Source organism: Hemitrygon akajei, chromosome 29, assembly GCF_048418815.1.
Source record: "Hemitrygon akajei chromosome 29, sHemAka1.3, whole genome shotgun sequence".
In the NCBI taxonomy this organism is placed as follows: Eukaryota; Metazoa; Chordata; class Chondrichthyes; order Myliobatiformes; family Dasyatidae; genus Hemitrygon; species Hemitrygon akajei.
The window spans coordinates 14568676-14587548 of record NC_133152.1 but is presented as its reverse complement, the minus strand read 5'-3'; the positions used below and the strand labels follow the sequence as shown (position 1 = coordinate 14587548).

General features: G+C 39.5%; 1 protein-coding gene across 1 annotated transcript in view; it reads left to right on the top strand.

Annotated features, from left to right (window-relative positions):
* The window catches only part of sh2d5 (SH2 domain containing 5), a 68228-nt gene that overhangs the window by 23401 nt on the left and 25954 nt on the right, over positions 1-18873 (top strand). The window contains exons 5-6 of the mRNA XM_073031695.1: positions 17149-17421; positions 17978-18061. Coding sequence (XP_072887796.1) covers positions 17149-17421; positions 17978-18061 — 357 coding nt within the window. The remainder of the gene's footprint in view (positions 1-17148; positions 17422-17977; positions 18062-18873) is intronic.

Here is an 18873-nt window from a genome sequence, read left to right as displayed (position 1 = left end):
AGCCGACAGTTAACCGGCAGTTAACTGTTCAGCAAAGTGACCGCAGTAGGGAAAAAACTTCTCCAGTGCCTATTAGTCTTAGTCTGGAGGGATCTGAAGTGCCTACCAGATGGAAGCAGATCAAACAGTCTGTGCGCAGGATGGGAGGAGTCCTTTATGATGTTCCCCACCCTCTTCTTCAACCTGGAAGAGTACAGGTCCACAATAGAGGGCAGGGAGGCTCCAATGATGCGCTCGGCAGTCCTCACTGTGCGCTGTAGTCTGGTTCTATCCTGCTTGGTGGCGGCTCCAAACCACACAATGATGGAGGTGCACAGGACAGACTCAATGACTGCAGTGTAGAACTGCAGCAGCAATGTTTTTCCATTGAGTGTCATATGATGGGTTTCACCAACATATCACAGCTCTCAACTGTACTGCAAAATAATAATCTCTAAGAGAAGGTAAGCCCCATCCCCCCCTTTCCTTTGCTAATTGCAAAGTTTTGAGATGAACTCTAGGCCTTTTACCCTGCCAAATATACCTTGATAACATCTTGTTCCATTCATTGAATTGATTTTGATTAATCTCTATTGGTAGGGTCTGAAAGAGATATAACAGTCTGGGCAGTATATTCATTTTAATAGACTCAATCCTTGAACTGAGACTGAAAAAAGGAACCAGGTTCCATCTTGCCATATCTTCCTTAATTTTTTTATATAAAGGCTGATAATTACATTCTGATAATTTTGCCAAATCTTTTTGGCATAATGATGCCCAAATATTTAAAAGACTCTGTTTGCCATGCCCAGGGATATCTACTTTCAATTTCTCTTGGTGGGCTATAGTAATATGAAAGTAATTGGGTTTTATCTATGTTAATCTTGTATCCTGATAATTGACCATATTGTTCAAAGGATTGCATCAATTTAGGTAAAGAGTATGTTGGTTGCCCTAGATAGATCAAAATGTCATCCGCGTAACAAGCCAATTTATGCTCTGTCCCTTTAATAGTAATTCCCCTGATATCTTCATTTTGTCTGATGTATTGAGCTAATGGTTCCAGATATAATGCGAAGAGTAGCGGTGACCATGCACAACCCTGTCTCGTGCCCCTTTCTAGGGTAAGACTATTTGATAAATATCCATTGATTTTAATCCTAGCAGTAGGGTTGTCATATAGTGTCTGTATAGTTGGGCAGTTTATTTTCAAATACCATAAAGTCAATGGTATTTTGGTTGCCAAGGATAGAGCACATGGGATTGATAACCTGCTGATTAAAAATTAATTAACAGGCAGGAAGGAAAGAATGGGAATGAAAATCGTTCTCAGGTTGGCAGGTTGACTGGTGGTGTACAAAGGTGAGAACAGATGCCATTTATAAAGAATCTATACCAATCTACACAATGCCTTGAACAGAAAATCTGACAAAAAATACTGGATACAACCTAGTCCATCAAGAGTAAAGCCCTCCTAACCATTGAGCAAATCTACATGAAACACTGTCGCAGGAAAACAGCATCCATCATCCGGGAACCTCACTACCCAGGATATGCTCTTCTGAAAAAGGTACAAGAGCCTCAGGACTCACACCGCCATGTTCAGGAACAGCTACCACCCCTCAACCATCAGGCTCTTGAACAAAAGGTGATAACTCAGCTTCACTTGCCCCATTATTGAAAAGTTCCCACAACTAATGGACTCACTTTCAAGGACTCTTCATCTCACGTTCTTGATATTTATTGCTTATTTATTTATAGTATTGCTTCTTCTTTTTGCATTTGCATAGTTTGTTGTCTTCTGCACTTTGATTGAATGCTCTAGTTGGGTAGACTTTCATCAATTCTGTTATAGTTACTCTTCTATAGATTTGCTGAGTATGGCCACACTGAATCTCAAGCTTGTATATGGTGACATATTTGTACTTTCATAATAAAATTTACTTTGAACTTTGAACCATTTGGCTGAGGGGCCAACTGTCATATTTCCTAGTTTGCGGATGATACAAAACTAAGTGAGATTGTGAATAGGATAGAGGTGGTAAAGAGGCTTCAAAGGGATAAAGGTAAAGTAAATGATTGGACAGGAAATGTGGTAGATGGAATAAAATGTGTAAAAAATGTGGGATTGTCTACTTTGCTGTCCAGAACAGAAAATAAGTTATTTTTAAAATGGTCACAAATTGTGAAATGCTGATATTCAAAGGATCTTGTCCACAGGTCAATGAAAGCTTACAAGCAAATTTGAGTGCAGGAGTAAATATGTCTTTTGGCAGTTCTTTTGGGCTTGTCGAGATCACACCTGGAGTATTTTGAACAATTTTGATTTCTCTACTTGGAGAAAGGTATATTTGCCATAGAAAGAGTGTAACAGGGATTTACCATTCTAGAGGCTGATAAGGCAAGTGTGCATAATGAGGAAAGATTGGCCTATTTTCACCAAAATTTAGAATAATCGGGGAAGGTTTTACTGAATTTATAAAAACAGAAGAATAGAAAAGCATAGAATTGTTTAAAGAGAGACAATAGTTAACCATGTACAAGAGGATCTAGGCATTCTCATAAATGAACCACAGAAAATTAGTGTTTTACCTATGTATAAGAGTGTGAGTTCACCATTAAGAAGTTTGTGTATCCTTTAGTATGATATATTATTGAAAGGCCACGATAGAGTGGATGTGAAGAAGATGTTTCTTATGGTGGGAGAGTCTAGGACTAGAGGACAAACCTCAGAATGAGGATGAGGAGGAATTTCTTTAGTCAGAGAGTGGTGAATCTGTAGAACTCGTAGCCACAAGCAGCTGTGAAGGCCAAGATTTTATGTATACAGTCAGCCCTCCTTATCCGCGGGTTCCGCATGCGCAGATTCAACCAACCACGGGTCGGGAAAACTTGGAAGTTCTCTCTCCAGCACTCATTGTTTGAGCATGTACAGACTTTTTTTTCTAGTCATTATTCCCTAAACAATACAGTATAACAACTATTTACATAGCTTTTACATTGTATTTGGTATTATAAGTAATCTAGAATTGATTTAAAGTACAGGCAGTCTTTAAGTCGGATTTGTACGTAAGTCAGAACAGGTACATCCGGTACGTATTATTTAGTGTCAGTTAGTCAAATGTTTGTCTTAGTATATAGCATATATTTTACCTTTCTATGCGTATAAAACACTTAAGAAACATAGGTATTTCAATTATTAAACCACTGTGTTGCTTAGCAATAATTGTAGCTTTCATCGGGGCAGGGCCTTTCACATGCTCCATTATTCTCACTTTATCCTTTAAAATTGTTCCAATCATTGACCAACTGTAGCCTGACGCTTTTCCAATGACTGATGGCATTTCACCTCTTTCCGATCACTTTATTATTTCCACTTTATTTTCAATTGTGATTGTTTTCCGTCAATGGGCCAGAAACACTGCAGGTTCAGCAGCAGCCACGGGCGGCGGGACCAGAGATCCCCTGGGTCCTAAAGTCCACCTGCACTGAGACAGGTTAAATAAGGGACTTGAGCATCGGTGTTTTTTAGTATCCGTGGGGGATCCCGGAACCAATCCCCTGCAGATAAGGAGGATTGACTGTATTTAAAGTAGGGGTTGATAGATTCTTGATTGGTCAGGATATTAAGGGATCTAGGCCTCATATGGAGCCAGTGATCATTAATGGAGAATGTGTGGAGCAGGTTAAGACCTACAAGTATCTGGGAGTACAGTTAGATGAGAAGCTAGACTGGACTGCCAACACAGATGCCTTGTGCAGGAAGGCACAGAGTCGACTGTACTTCCTAAGAAGGTTGGCGTCATTCAATGTCTGTAGTGAGATGCTGAAGATGTTCTATAGGTCAGTTGTGGAGAGCGCCCTCTTCTTTGTGGTGGCGTGTTGGGGAGGAAGCATTAAGAAGAGGGACGCCTCACGTCTTAATAAGCTGGTAAGGAAGGCGGGCTCTGTCGTGGGCAAAGTACTGGAGAGTTTAACATCGGTAGCTGAGCGAAGGGCGCTGAGTAGGCTACGGTCAATTATGGATAACTCTGAACATCCTCTACATAGCACCATCCAGAGACAGAGAAGCAGTTTCAGCGACAGGTTACTATCGATGCAATGCTCCTCAGACAGGATGAAGAGGTCAATACTCCCCAATGCCATTAGGCTTTACAATTCTACCGCCAGGACTTAAGAACTTTCTAAAAGCTATTATTAATGCTTTTTGAGATAGTGATTTAGATGCATATCATATTTTTTACTGAGTTAAGTATTGTATGTAATTAGTTTTGCTACAACAAGTGTATGGGACATTGGAAAAAAGTTGAATTTCCCCATGGGGATGAATAAAGTATCTATCTATCTATCTATCTATCTAAGGGATACAGGCAGAAGGCAGGAGATTGGGGCTGAGAGGGTAAGTGAATCGGCCATGATGAAATGGCGGAGCAGACACAATCCAATTGGCCTCATTCTGCTCTTATATCTTATGGTCTTACGGTCTGATTGTTGCACCAAAGCCACTCTTAAGTGAATGTTGACTAACTTTGAATAAAGGATTTTATGTTAGCGCTAATTTTCATATTCGCCTCAATGAACAGTGACGGGAAAAAACACAGGAACACAAACACTGCTGACAGGGTTGGAAATTTGCTGATTGAGGAAGTGAATGAAGCTGTAATCATGTGAGATGCAATGCAGTGGTGATGGCAAGAAGCAGATTTGGCCCATATGTTGGAAAACATGAGAAATAAGCTAGATCTCGGCCTTTGCTCTGTGTATGGAAGGAATAGAAGATGTTTTTGAGACCAAAAGGCACCATAAGTCCAGCAAAAAGGTCATATTGTTACTAATGCAGATTCAGGCCAGAGACATTGGGGACATGCTGTTCATTGGTGCTGCAACACAAGACCCAAAGGAGGACATAGTAACAAACCAGATTACAATTTTAAACCAATGCCATCAGAATTTCAAGTTTGGCACAAGCTGGGCTAAACATTTGAAGCAGTACAAGAGCTGTAACCATGGCATTAAAAAATATAGCTTTGCTTAGGTCATTTTTGCACTACAGGCAGGGAACAAGTAAATAGAAAAAGTAATAGTGGCAACGTCTTCAGAGCTGAACCATGTGGGAGCTATAAGTGTATTTACTGGGAGAACAGGAAGGCTACAAATCACATTGATGCAGAAGAGCAGGGAAATGCAGACTTGCTAGGAATGTTATAGCAGCTACTTGGATTCAGAATAACCAAATGATTTAGTTGCCATAGAAGAAAACACCTTGCATGGGGTTACAGTCTATGAAGAAAGTAATTACTTTGAAAGGCTGCAGATGTTGTTTGTCTTGAATTGAAGTCTGCCAAAGCGCAAAACAAATCTACTGAGATACCAGTAATGCATCTTAATCAGAGGGTGAAGAGCTGGAAACAGAAGAAATGATGAATAGAACTGATTAACTACTTGAAGAGGGGAACAACTACAGTAACTTAATAACCACATTATCAATTCAGAACATTGTGATCAGTACATCTAATAACACCGCAGCAAGTCAATTAGATAGAGCACAGAATAGGTACCAGAAATATTTCAAATAATTTTTCTTCAGGCTGAGCATTATAATGTTGAGGAAGGCAAGCACAGTTTCCTATCTTGGAGGTAATACTGACACCTTTTAATCTAAATTAGGGTAGGTGCACTTCCTGAGAGAAAGATTTACTGTGGATTCTCTTTAATTGGGCCATCGGTTAATTGGGGCAGCCACTTATTTGAGACAACTCTTAAAGAACAAAAACACATCAAGAAAATAGCTGGGAGTTCCTTCGCTTGTTTGGGACACTGTGCCACTTAACTGGGACAGGAGACTTGCTACACACACAAAATGCTGGTGGAACGCAGCAGGCCAGGCAGCATCTATAGGGAGAAGCACTGTCGGCATTTCGGGCCAAGACCCTTTGTCAGGACTAACTGAAAGGAAAGATAGTAAGAGATTTGAAAGTAGGAGGGGGAAATGTCGACGGTGCTTCTCCCTATAGATGCTGCCTGGCCTGCTGTGTTCCACCAGCATTTTGTGTGTGTTGTTTGAATTTCCAGCATCTGCAGATTTCCTCGTGTTTGAGTTTTTTAGTAGTATTAGTTACTTGTGTTTGTGTTAAAAAAGCATTAATAAGCATTAAGACAATTCAGAACTGTTTTGCTCACTGCAGTTTCAAGCATTCAGGCTTGGAGCTGCGAGAAACGGCCAGTAGTGAAAATGAAGCAATTTCACTACTTCAGTAGGTTAGGAACAACGAAGAATTTGAAGGGGTCAATGGATGTAATCATCAAAAGCATTTTATGAAGGCAGTCCATTACCCACATGGGTGACTGCACTAATTTTGTTTGTTTACAGTCAATCAACAGAGCACAGCAGCGTAGCGTATACTAGATGAATTCCTCTATTGATAACTATTAGGAACGTACACACTGTTTTATCGCACTGTAGTGGTATTGGCAGTGTTCCAATTTGTTTTGTTTTCATTTAAGTAAGAAATATGTTACTTAATTAAAAGGTAGTTTGTCTTTTTTATACCTATTTCTATGGAACTTCAACAAATTGGGCAGCAGCTTATTTGGACCAAAATGTACTAGTCCCGAAGAGCCCCAATTAACTGGAATCCTCTGTATATCAGTGACTATTGTGCAGCAGGATGTGCGAGGTGGCTCTGGTGATCAAATAGCTGTCTGTGTGGACAAACTATTATTGTAGGTGAAAGATTTGCAGCAATGCTAATGTATAAGGGTGAGGTGAACCATGACTGTCCACTCTGAATTCTGTCTCCTGGAGTATGTGAGTACATCCCCCAGCAGTTATGGTTGAGGAGTTGTTACCCCTGAACTATCAGCTTTTGAACCAGAGGGGATAACTTAACTCACCCCTTTGCTGAACTGTCCCACAGCCTATGGACTCAATTTCAAGGACTGTTCATCTCATGTTCTCGATACTTCTTCCTTATTTATTAATTTTTTTTTCTCAGCTTATGCTAGTAAAACCTGAGTTAGGGGCAGAGCCAAGCACATTCAATTGCTAGGAACTTTTGGACTATTCTAGTGATGATTAATGTTGTGGCTTTGAGAAGACTTACATAAATATTGGTGTGTTGTCCTAATTGTTTAATGATATTGTGTAGTGATTTTGGGATGACACCAGTTGTAGATATTACTACTGGGACAAAGTCTGATCCAAACTACTGATCATGTTCCATAGTCTTTCAATTTTCTCCTTTAATTCAGCATATTTCTGATATTTTTCACTTGATTTCTATATGCTATTTGCGTTTGGAATGGTTATATCTATTAAGTGTTCTCACTTGTTTATCCTGCAATACTATATATGGACCATTATTATGGATTGTCCAACCTGTTATAATGGATTAGTCATAACATAATTTGTAGGACTCTGATGCTAAAAATGGATCAGGCTTTTATTTATAGTAAAGTATGGTTTCTCTTACAATTTTGCATTTTAAAGCAAAATTTTGGTGAATGACATTAGCCACACGATTGTGTCGACAGTGCCTATAAAGGTATTCACCTCCCCTTGGAAGTTTTCATGTTTTATTGTTTTACAACATTGAATCACAGTGGATTTAATGTGTTTTTTTTGGACACTGATCAACAGAAAAAGACTCTGTTGTGTCAAAGTGAAAACAGATCTCTACAAAGACATCTAAATTAATTACAAATATAAAATATACTAATTAATTGATTGCATAATTATTCACCCCCTTTAATATGACACACCAAATCATTACTAGTACAGTACAGCCAATTAGATTTAGAAGTCACATAATTCGTTAAATGGAGAACACTGTGTGCAGTCAAAGTGTTTCAATTGATTGTAGTAAAAGTGCATCTGTATCTGAAAGGTCCAACTGCTGATATGAGTCAATATCCTGGCAAAAACTACACCATAAAGCCAAAAGAGCACTTCAAGCAATTCCACAAAAAGATTATTGAAAAGCACAGGTCCAGAGATGGATACAAGAAAGTTTCCAAGTCACTGAATATCCCTTGCAGTCCAGTTAAGTCAATCATCAAGAAATGGAAAGAATATGGCACAGCTACAAATCTGCCTAGAGCAGGCCGTACTCAAAAACTCAGTGACTGAGCGAGAATGAGGGAGCCCACCAAGAGACCGATAACAACTCTGGAGGAGTTACAAGCTTCAGTGGCTGAGATGAGAGACGGTGCATACAACAACTGTTTCCCGAATGCTTCACCAGCCTTAGCTTTATGGGAGAGTGGCAAAGAGAAAACCACTGTTGAAAAAATCTCACATGAAATCTTGGCTAGAGTTTGTCCGAAGGCATGCGGGAAACTCAGAAGTCAGCTGGAAGAAGCTTCTATGGTCTGGTGAAACCAAAATTGATCTTTCTGGCCATCAGACTAAACATTGTGTTTGGCATAAGCCAAAAACATGCATATCATCAAGAACACATCATCTCTACCATTAAGCATGACGTTAGCTACATCATGCTGTGGGGATGCTTCACTGGAAGGCTTCTGAAGGTAGAGGGTAAAGTGAATGCAGCAAAATACAGGGAATTCCTGATGCAGTCTGCAAGAGAACTGTGACTTGGGAGAAGTTTGTTTTCCAGCAAGACAATGACTCTGAGCATAAAAGCAAAGCTACACAAGAAAAGCTTAAAACCAATAAAGTTAATGTCCTGTAGTGGCCATGTCAGTGTCCAGACCTCAATCCAATTGAGAATTTGTGGCTGGCCTTGAAAGGGCCAGTCAGTCACAATCCCCATGCAATCTGACAGAGCTTGAGCAGTTTTGTAAAGAAGAATGGGGAAAAATTGCAGTGAACAGATGTGCAAAGCTGATAGAGACCTATCCACACAGACTCGAGGCTGTAATTGCTGCCAAAAGTGCATCTACTAAATATTGACTTGAAGAGGGTAAATACTTAAGAGATCAGTAATTTTGTGTTTTATATTTGTAATTAATTTAGATCATTTTGTAGAGATCTACTTTCACTTTGACCCAAAAGAGTCTTTTTCTCTTGATCAGTGTCAAAAAAGCCAAATTAAATCCACTGGGATTCAATATTGTAAAACAATAACATGAAAACTTCCAAGGGGGTGAATACTTTAAATAGGTACTATATGTAAGTACTTTACTTTACTTTATTGTCACCAAACAATTGATACTAGAGCATACAATCATCACAGCGATATTTGATACTGCGCTTTGCGCTCCCTGAAGTACAAATCGAATTAAATATAATAAAAATTTAAATTATAAATCATAATTAGAAAATAGAAAAGGGATAGTAAGGTAGTGCAAGTCAGGTTTGGATATTTGGAAGGTATGGCCCAGATTCAGGTCAGGATCTGTTCAGCAGCCTTATCACAGTTGGAAAGAAGCTGTTCTGGCCGTACGAATCTTCATGCTCCTGAACCTTCTCCCGGAGGGAAGAGGGACAAAAAGTGTGTTGGCTGGGTGGGTCATGTCCTTGATTATCCTGGCAGCACTGCTCTGACAGCGTGCGGTGTAAAGTGAGTCCAAGGATGGAAGATTGGTTTGTGTGATGTGCTGGGCTATGTTCACGATCTTCTGCAGCTTCTTCCGGTCTTGGACAGGACAACTTCCATACCAGGTTGTGATGCACCCTAGAAGAATGCTTTCTACGGTGCACCTATAAAAATGAGTGAGGGTTTAGGGGACAGGCCAAATTTCTTCAGCTTTCTCAGGAAGTAAAGGCGCTGGTGGGCCTTCTTGGCAGTGGACTCTGCTTGGTTAGACCAAGTCAGGTCATTTGTGATATTCACCCCGAGGAACTTAAAGCTTTTGACCTGTTCCACCTGCGCACCACCGATGTAGATGGGGTTGTGCAGTCCGCTACTCCTTCTGAAGTCAACAACCAATTCCTTCGTCTTACTGACGTTGAGGGATAGGCTATTGTCTTCGCACCATGCCACCAGGTTCTTAATTTCCTCTCTGTACTCAGACACATCATTACCCAAGATACGGCCTACAATTGTGGTGTCATCAGCAAACTTATATATTGAGTTCGATGGAAACTTGGCTACCCAATCATGGGTGTACAGTGAGTACAGCAGGGGGCTGAGTACACAGCCTTGTGGGGCACTGGTGCTCAGAGTGATTGTAGAGGAGAGCTTGTCCCCTATTTTTACAGCCTGGATCCTGTCTGTGAGGAAGTTGAAGATCCAGCTGCAGATCTGAGTGCTAAGACCCAGGTTCCGGAGCTTAGGAATCAGTTTATTTGGAATGATGGTATTAAAGGCAGAGTGGTAGTCAATGAAAAGGAGCCTTACATATGCGTCTTTATTCTCCAGGTGTTCTAAGGAGGAATGTAGTGCCAGAGAGATGGCATCTGCCATTGACCTGTTGCTCTGGTAGGCGAATTGCAAAGTGTTGAGGTTGACAAGTAGGTTATGGTTGATGTATGCCATAACCAATCGCTCAAAGCACTTCATAGCAATTGATGTTAGAGCCACAGGTCGATAGTCATTCAGGCATGCCACCTTGCTTTTCTTCAGCACCGGGATTATCGTTGCCTTCTTAAAACACAAGGGAATCTTAGACTGAAGCAGGGAGCAGTTAAAGATGTCAGCAAACACTCCAGCTAGCTCACTTACACAGGCCCGGAGAACCCGTCCTCGGACGCCATCTGGGCCCGTCACCTTCCTTGGATTTATCTTCAGGAAGGCTCTTCTGACTTCTTCCTCGGTGATGATGAATCTTGATGCCACCAGGTCCGGTTCATCCAGAGGGGGCGGGACACTCCTCTTCTGTTCGAATCTTGCGTAGAATACATTAAGTTCGTCAGGAAGAGAAGCGCTACAGTTTTTCCCAGCCCAGTGATCTCATTTAGATCTTGCCATAGTCTACTGGCATCCCTCTGGTTAGCCTGGGCTTCCAACTTGGCTCGACATTGCCTCTTGGCGCCCTTAATGGCTTTCCGGAGTTCACGCCTGGATTCCATGTAGCGACTGGTATCTCCGGACCTAAAAGCCGGAGCTCTAGCCTTCAAAAGGGGCTGGACCTCATAATTCATCCAAGGCTTCTGGTTAGGGAATACCTGGATCGTCTTGTGAGACACACAGTCCTCTGTGCATTTCCAGATAAAGTAAGCCGGGAGGAGGAGTACGGCCTAATGATCCGATTTTCCGAAGTGCGTTCGTTGGACGGAACGGTAGGCATCCTTGACTGCTGTGTAGCAGTGGTCAAATATATTCGGGCCTCTAGTGGAGCAGGAGACATGTTGGTATAACTTTGGCAGCACTTTTCTGAGGTTGGCCTGGTTAAAGTCCCCGGCCGTAATGAGAAAAGCCTCCGGATACCTGGTCTCAAGTTCACTGATGTTGGCATACAGTGTATTCACAGCACACTCCACGTCCGCCTGGGGGGAGGGGGGAGGGGAATGTAGACCGCTGTCAGTAATCTGATTGATTTAAACTGCTGCAGAATTCTGTATTGTGTTGGATTGTTTCTGGTTTTTGTTGGCATTTTCTGCATTTATCGTCTTGAGTTTCTTGGTCTTTTATTATGTATTTTTGATTTTTGTTGTGTTAACTACCTTCATTATTGTTGTTATTATTTCTTTTTAATTTTTTTGTATTTGCACAGTCTTTTGCACATTGGCCATTTGTCCTGTGGGGTGCTGTATTTCATTGATTCTATTGTGTTTCTTGTATTTGATGTAATTGCCCATAAGAAAATGACCCTCACGGTTCTATATGGTGACTTGTACATACCTTGATAATAAATTTACTTTGAACTTTGAGGAGTGGAGATGCATAATGAAGTAAGCAGTGTCTGAAATTAATGTGGCATTTGAGAGGAGGTGCTGTGTGGAACTGCATTTACTGATGCTAATGATCTGTGCGAAATACAATTATTTGTGACATTGCACTGTGGTTTTTCATGCCTAATTGTGCACACTGTCCTTTTGACAAGTTTTAGGAGCAGCTGAAGATGTCTTGCAGATACAGTATGTCTCTGTTGTTCTCAAACTGCACAACAAGGCCTCTGCCAAAAGCTTTGTAGCCATTATCACCCAAGTTGCAGTATTCTTTTCAGTTTGGTACACTTGTGCTGTAAGACAGCTGGCTCCTGCATGAGGCATAATACATTCCTCACACCTTTAAGATCCATGGAGATTAACTTTAAGAAAACTATATATGTATTTGGGCCCTCTGCTGGTATGTACAACCAAATGCAGAATCTATTTAGTGCTACTGGTATCCAGGGATCATTGTAAATCACAGTTAGCATTACAATTACAATAAATTATTGTGACATAATTTTGGTGGGGCAGATCAGTTTCATTGCCAAGAAGCTTTCACCAGATCCTTCAGAAAACTTCTGGTCCCAGGATGTTGAAATACATTAGATCTATAATTTTTGTTGCATGGCTAAAGAGAAATTTGTTGCTTTTGGATGGGTTACCATGCACTCAAATCTGGTAGAAAATTACAGATGCATACTTTTAGTATTAGCTGTAGTTTAATTGAACTCAGCCATCTTCATAATGAGCAATAGCCTCCATAGCATCCAGGACATCAACCAGCAGAGCTTCGAAAAGGCGGCATCTATCATTAAGAACCCCTATCACCTAGGACGTGCCCTCTTCATATTGCTACCATCAGGAAGGAGGTACAGGAGCCAGAAGATAGACATTCAGTGATTCAGGAACAGCTTCTTCCCCTCTGTCACCCACTTTCTGAATAGACATTGAACCCATGAATACTACCTCATTACTATTTTGCACTACTTATTTAATTTAACTAATATATACACCGTAATTCACAGTTATTATGTATTGCATTGTACATAAAAACAACAAATTTCATGACATATGCTGGTGATGTAAAACCTGATTCTGTTAATACTCTCAGTTTTGAGCAGAGAATTTGTTGTTTCAAGTCACAGCAGAGATTGTGACACAAAACACAGCCTGACACTTTAACGTGTTTCTGAAGGTGTACAGCACAGTTGGAGGTACTATGTTTTGAATTAGTCATTGCATTCGGACTGTTTTGCTTCGCAGATGGATGCTAAAGTTCCCATATTTAAAGTAGGTGAATGTCAGAGTACCATTAAAAATACAGTGTGCCATAATGGCATGATTTTTGAAACACTATTCAGAGCTGCTGACCAATGAGTTGGCTGCCTTCTATAAAGCAGGTTTGATAGGTCTACCTCTATCATTTGCTTTAGGAAGTAGCGGTGCTAAGAACTTCCAGACACAATAAAATGTAAGGAACTGCAGCATATTTATTATTTGCATTCTGGGCATTATTTATTCTCTCATCAACAATGTAAAACAAAATTTCCTGGCCATTTTCACATTGCTGGCTGAGAGAATAAACTGGAACCTAATAGACTACCGTATTTCCTACATTACAACAGTGATTAAATTTCAAGATATCTGACAGGATATCAATATATTGGAATGACCTGAGGCTAGACAGATGTGAACTTCTTGCAAAAAAGCATGTCATTTTTTCTTTATCTGACTTTATGACAGGGATATTTATTACCCATTCCCAAATATTTTCCATGTGTTATGAGGAACTGCCAGACCAGTAAGCAGTACAGACTCCCTTTCCTGACAGACATTTGGAAACCAGATTTGTTTTACAAGATAGTGCAATAAATGGTATCTTTATATTCTCTTATCAATCTGCCAATCAGCTTGAAAAAGATCTGCTCTAATGAAAGTTCTCTAAGCTGCAAAGTTAACTCTGGATACTTCTCCACAGATGCAGCGTAACTTGCTAAGTGTTCAAAATTTCTCTGTATATATTTCAGGTTTCCAATATTGTTGTATTTCAATTTTCTAGTTTTTAACTAAAATTAATGAATTTATTTTAAGGATTTACTAAAATGGATTCCAACTTGAATATAAATTAGTACTGACCCTGGAATCCATATAGTCTTTCAGGATCTTAGCCAGTCTAGGGCTGTGCATAAATACAGGGACATCTAGCTGTTTTACTATATCATACAAAAGCTTTGAGCCTTGTTAATATTACCAGTGCTATGATTGCGAATGAGGTTATGAGGTAGGTTGGGCAGCTGTTTCAACATTTCAGACCTCTGATTTTGTGTAGCATTTTCAAGTTATCCTGTGATTATGTGGAATTCCCCTAGATATACTAATTAGCTGGCTAGCTGGTTCCTGTATGTCAGCCCTAGTATAGTTGAGAATCAGGGTAGAATTGATGTTGAAGGTCAAGGAGAAATACTTAGACTTATTATTAAAGATGATAATTTCCTGGCATTTGAGTGGCACAAACTTAACATTTCTGTTACTGGTCCAAGTTGTGATGTTGACCGGAGATTTCTGGATGTGGAAATAGAATGCTGTTCATATTAGCATTGATGTTGTGGAGTAGTGCCCTCAGCAGAACCACATGGTGAGCAGCTGCAATTAGCTACACGTTCACAAAAGGCCTCTGAACATTGCCTCCCTCCTTGCTGTTCCTCCAGCCCTTCCAACAGACACAGGTCATGAGAAAGAGCTGGTCTATGTAATTGTGTTATTATGGATAGTGGTTGTGTATATAATGCTTTAGTAGCTTGGTGGCTGAATCACTGATATAGTATGTCAGAAACCTGAGTTCAAGACCCACAATGGCAGCTGTGAATGTTTAATCTGGAATTAAGCTGAAATATTAGTAAACTGACCGGTGGTGTACTGGCATCAGCACCTGACTTCAAGGCGAATGATCCCAGTTCAAATCCAACCAGCTCCTTGCACACTTTCCATTCATGCTGGGTCGAGCTAGCAACTCGGCCTCGTAAAGAACAGACAAATAATAAGGAAATGGCATTATGCCACCCAGTGCATCTCAAGGCATGGAAAGGAATAAATACACACACACACACACACTCATGGAGTGGTAGGTAAGGACAGGAGAAATGCTATCTCTGTCAAGGTAGCTGGAAGGTGGGGTGAGCATGGATGTCTGGGAAATGGAGGAAATGCAGCTGAAGGCAGCATCAATGGTAGAGGAAAGGAAACTCTGTTTTTGAAGAAGGACATCTTTGTGATGTTCTGGAAGGGAAAAGCTCATCCTAGAACTGATGCTGCCGAGATGGAGGAACCGAGAAAAGGGAATGGCATTTTTTTTTACAAGTGACAGGGTGGGAAGAAGTATGGTCAAGATGGCTGTGAGAGTTGGTAGGCTTACAACATATATCAGTGGACAGTCTGTTTCCGAAGATGGATACAGAGAGATTGAGAAAGGGGAGAGTAAGAGAGCAAGTAAATTTAAGGGCAGAATGGAAGTTGCAAGTCAAAAGCTGAAGAAATTGATGAGTTCAGCATGGATGCATAAAGCAGCATCAATGCAATTGTCAATGTAGCACAGAAAATGTAGGAAAGCACTACAAGTGAAGGCTTTGAACATGGACCATTCCATATAGCTAACGAAAAGGCAGGCATAACTGGGGCCTGTAGTATATTCAATATGTCAGTAATATTTAGTAATATTGTAAATATTTTGATTAAGCATTCTTTGTTTACATAATTTATTATGGGTTATATGTAACAAATACGTGAATGGCTTAAGTCATTACATCGCCTTGTCATATGTGACACTTCACTGAAAGTACTAAGTAGACACATTTTCTTGGGGTCCTGTGTTGATCTTTTAATGAATTTATGGAGTTACAAAACATAACACTGACAACAAAGAAGCTTTAAAATAAACCCAAGCCAACTATCTACCTGTTGAAGCACAGCATATTTTTTTGAAAGGTGAGGGAGACGTTGAAGTTTAAAAAAAAACACACACATTTGTTTCTTCTAAGGGAAGAGAGACATTTGAGCTAAATAAAAGTCAGAAAATGGACAAAATTCATGGGTTCATAAACAGTGGATGCCAAGTGATAATAATAATAAACTAAAAGCAGATATGGCAGGCTACATTGGAAAGATAGATGAGTTTGATTGCACAACAGATAACTGGAAGATGTATACTGAATGAATTCAGCAATACTTTGAAGTAAATGAAATAACCAATGAAAGGTGAGTGCCAGTGTTACTGAGTGCAATAGGTGAAGAAGAACACAGTTTGCTTAGAAGTTTAACGGCTCCAACCAAACCAGCCAAAATGAGCTTTGCTGATTTCATGAATGTAGTACAGGAACATTTAGAACTGAAACCACTGTTGATTGCAGAACATTTTAGGTTTCATACGTTGAATTAAAAAGAAGGGAGGTCTATTTCAATTTTTGTGGCTGAATTGAAGAAATTGGCCAAGCATTATCAGTTCAGTGATTGGCTTAATAATGTATTGAGATATTTTTTAATTTGTGGAATCTTACAAAATGCATTCAAAATGGCTCTAACTGAAGTATAACTTATATTTAAAAGAGCAGTTGAAATAGCTATATCAATGGAAACAGCAGACAGAGGCGCAAATGAGTTGCAGTCAGGAATGAAAGTGACCACGTACAAAATTGCAGCATCTAGACAGAAACTTGCCTAGCTGAACAAATTGTGTTAACCATTGTGGTAGGGGCTCATATCCACCAGACCAATGTAGGTTTAAAAGCGAAACTTGCAGAAAATGCAAAAGAGCATGTTGGGCAGACAAAAATAAATGGACTGCACAAGGGAGAGATAAAGATTAAAAAGTCAAGTTGCACTAATCTGCAGGCTGTTGGTGAAAAATCTGATAATGATGAGAGTGACATGGTATTGGGTAGTCTTAAGACTTACAATGTGAAAACTAACAATAGACAAGCAATATGGCTTACACCAGTAGTGAACAGAAAATTAATATAAATGGAACTGAACACTGGCTCAGCTGTTCCAGTCATTCCACAAAATGAGCTTGCACAGCATTTCAAAGATATTGAACTGACGCTTGAAGATATCCAACTAAGAACTCATCTGGAATATTTCCTACTCCCTTTGCCCCATCTCGCTTGATATTCAGTGCATTAACTGCTTTCCCTACTCAAACCTCAATTAAGTTTCCAAATGTTAGCCTTCCATTAACCCAGGAGCTTAGCATTGCCAAATTTTTCAGTGAAAGGCCCAAAACTGAAGCAATTTTTTGCACACCATACAGTTTATGTAAGTTAATTGGACTCACCAGTTTATTGCATTGGTAATTTTAGTTTACATCTCCCTATCTTACACTGTTCTCTCTTCTACAGGCAATGATTCTCAATTTGCAGCTGTGCCGGATGTTCCAGGTTGCTTACTGCATGAAATATGAAAAAGAGCAAGAGTGCAGTGCACCTGTCATTAATTGCACTAATCAAGAAACTGTCTTGGAACCAAGCTCCCCAGTACTTTCCACAAAACATGTGAAAGAGCGGTATGGGGATTTGGAGGTTTCCCTGAATGTCAGTGCCTTGGTGACCTTTAGGAGAATTCCGCAAGAAGAGGAAATCAGATCAAAAGAAGTTGTAAAGCAAAACGAACAGGTACAGTGCATATAGATGAGTAAACCATGATTATTTTCACAAAGTGCTAGATTGCACAAACTTAGATTGTTAAATTTATAACACTAATTAAAGTAACAGTGAATTAAGTAAACATTATTACCTCATTTTACTGTATTGGAATTTGTTCTGAATCATTTTGTTCAGTAAATCTGTTACTAGAGAATATAAAATCTATTTAGAGTGGCAAATTGCTTGCAGGCAGGGATAGACATTTCTAGATTCCAATATGCAAAATACCATTCTTCAAACATTCAAAATACATTTATTATCAAATCATGTATGCAGTATGCAACCCTGAGATTTGTCTTTCCACAGACAGTCACAAAATAAAGAAAACCATGCAACCCATTCAAAGAAAAACATCAAACACCCAAAGTACAAAAAATGAGTAAATCTCGTAAAGGGGTACCCAAAGATAATTGCTATGAAGAAGTTTATTTCTAGAAACAACAGCATGCTAGTCAGTCAGTCTCCTGGCTTTCACAGACTTAACTTTTCTCCAGATCATTTGAAAATAAAACTTTGTCACTTGCAGGATTCAGAGGAAACCTTTAAAAGTGAAGAATGTGGATATCCTACAAGTAGTCCAAATGCATATGATCCTTCAAGTGGACCTAAGGTACGTATTGTAAAAAATTACAAATTCTTCCACCTGGATCTGCATCATCGATTCAACCTTAATATCAGAGTTTACATCGCTTTTGCATTTGAAATTACTGTTGCTTCACTGAGTAGGGATACTCATTCATACAATTGTCTTAATGAACACCCTCTTATTAATTTATACAATTAGAAATTGACAGGTTTAGAATGTTGTGAATATTGTGCAAATAGAGTGGATCAGAAAATGAAAATGCTAATTAAAGAGATTGTTTAATAAATTGGCTTGGTAGCCACATGGGTCAATTATGATTTCCTCTCTTCAGCTCACCAAATGATCTGGAAGAGGGGCTATCTACTGACAATAGAGCAAATCCATTTAAAGTAACTTGTTGAAAGATAAGTCTCCAATGTGTCCTAATTATGCAAGTGTAAAACATACTGTTCTTTATGATCATGAGCTGTGAATGACTGCTAAAATAAAGGTTTTCTTGATTCCTCTCATATCTTAGCTGCAGAGGGGTATTCTTATGAGATAAACTATGTTGTTTTCAGATTTATTTCAGCTACTTCAATTTTCTTTTATAACTACCTGGAGAATAATTAACAATCTTAGTAGCAAGCAAGTTCTTTTCTGAATTTAGGTCCCTCTTCCTTTCATCTATTTTCTTCTTCCTTTCCCCATAGGCTTTTGAAGAAGCATTTCAAAAAGTGATTTGGAATTAAAGAAAGAAAATGAGGGCTCACATGAGTTTTTTTTTCAATCCAGGGCCACTTGAGTGAAAATATCTAAGAATCACAACATTTAGAAAACAATAAAGTCATACGCAA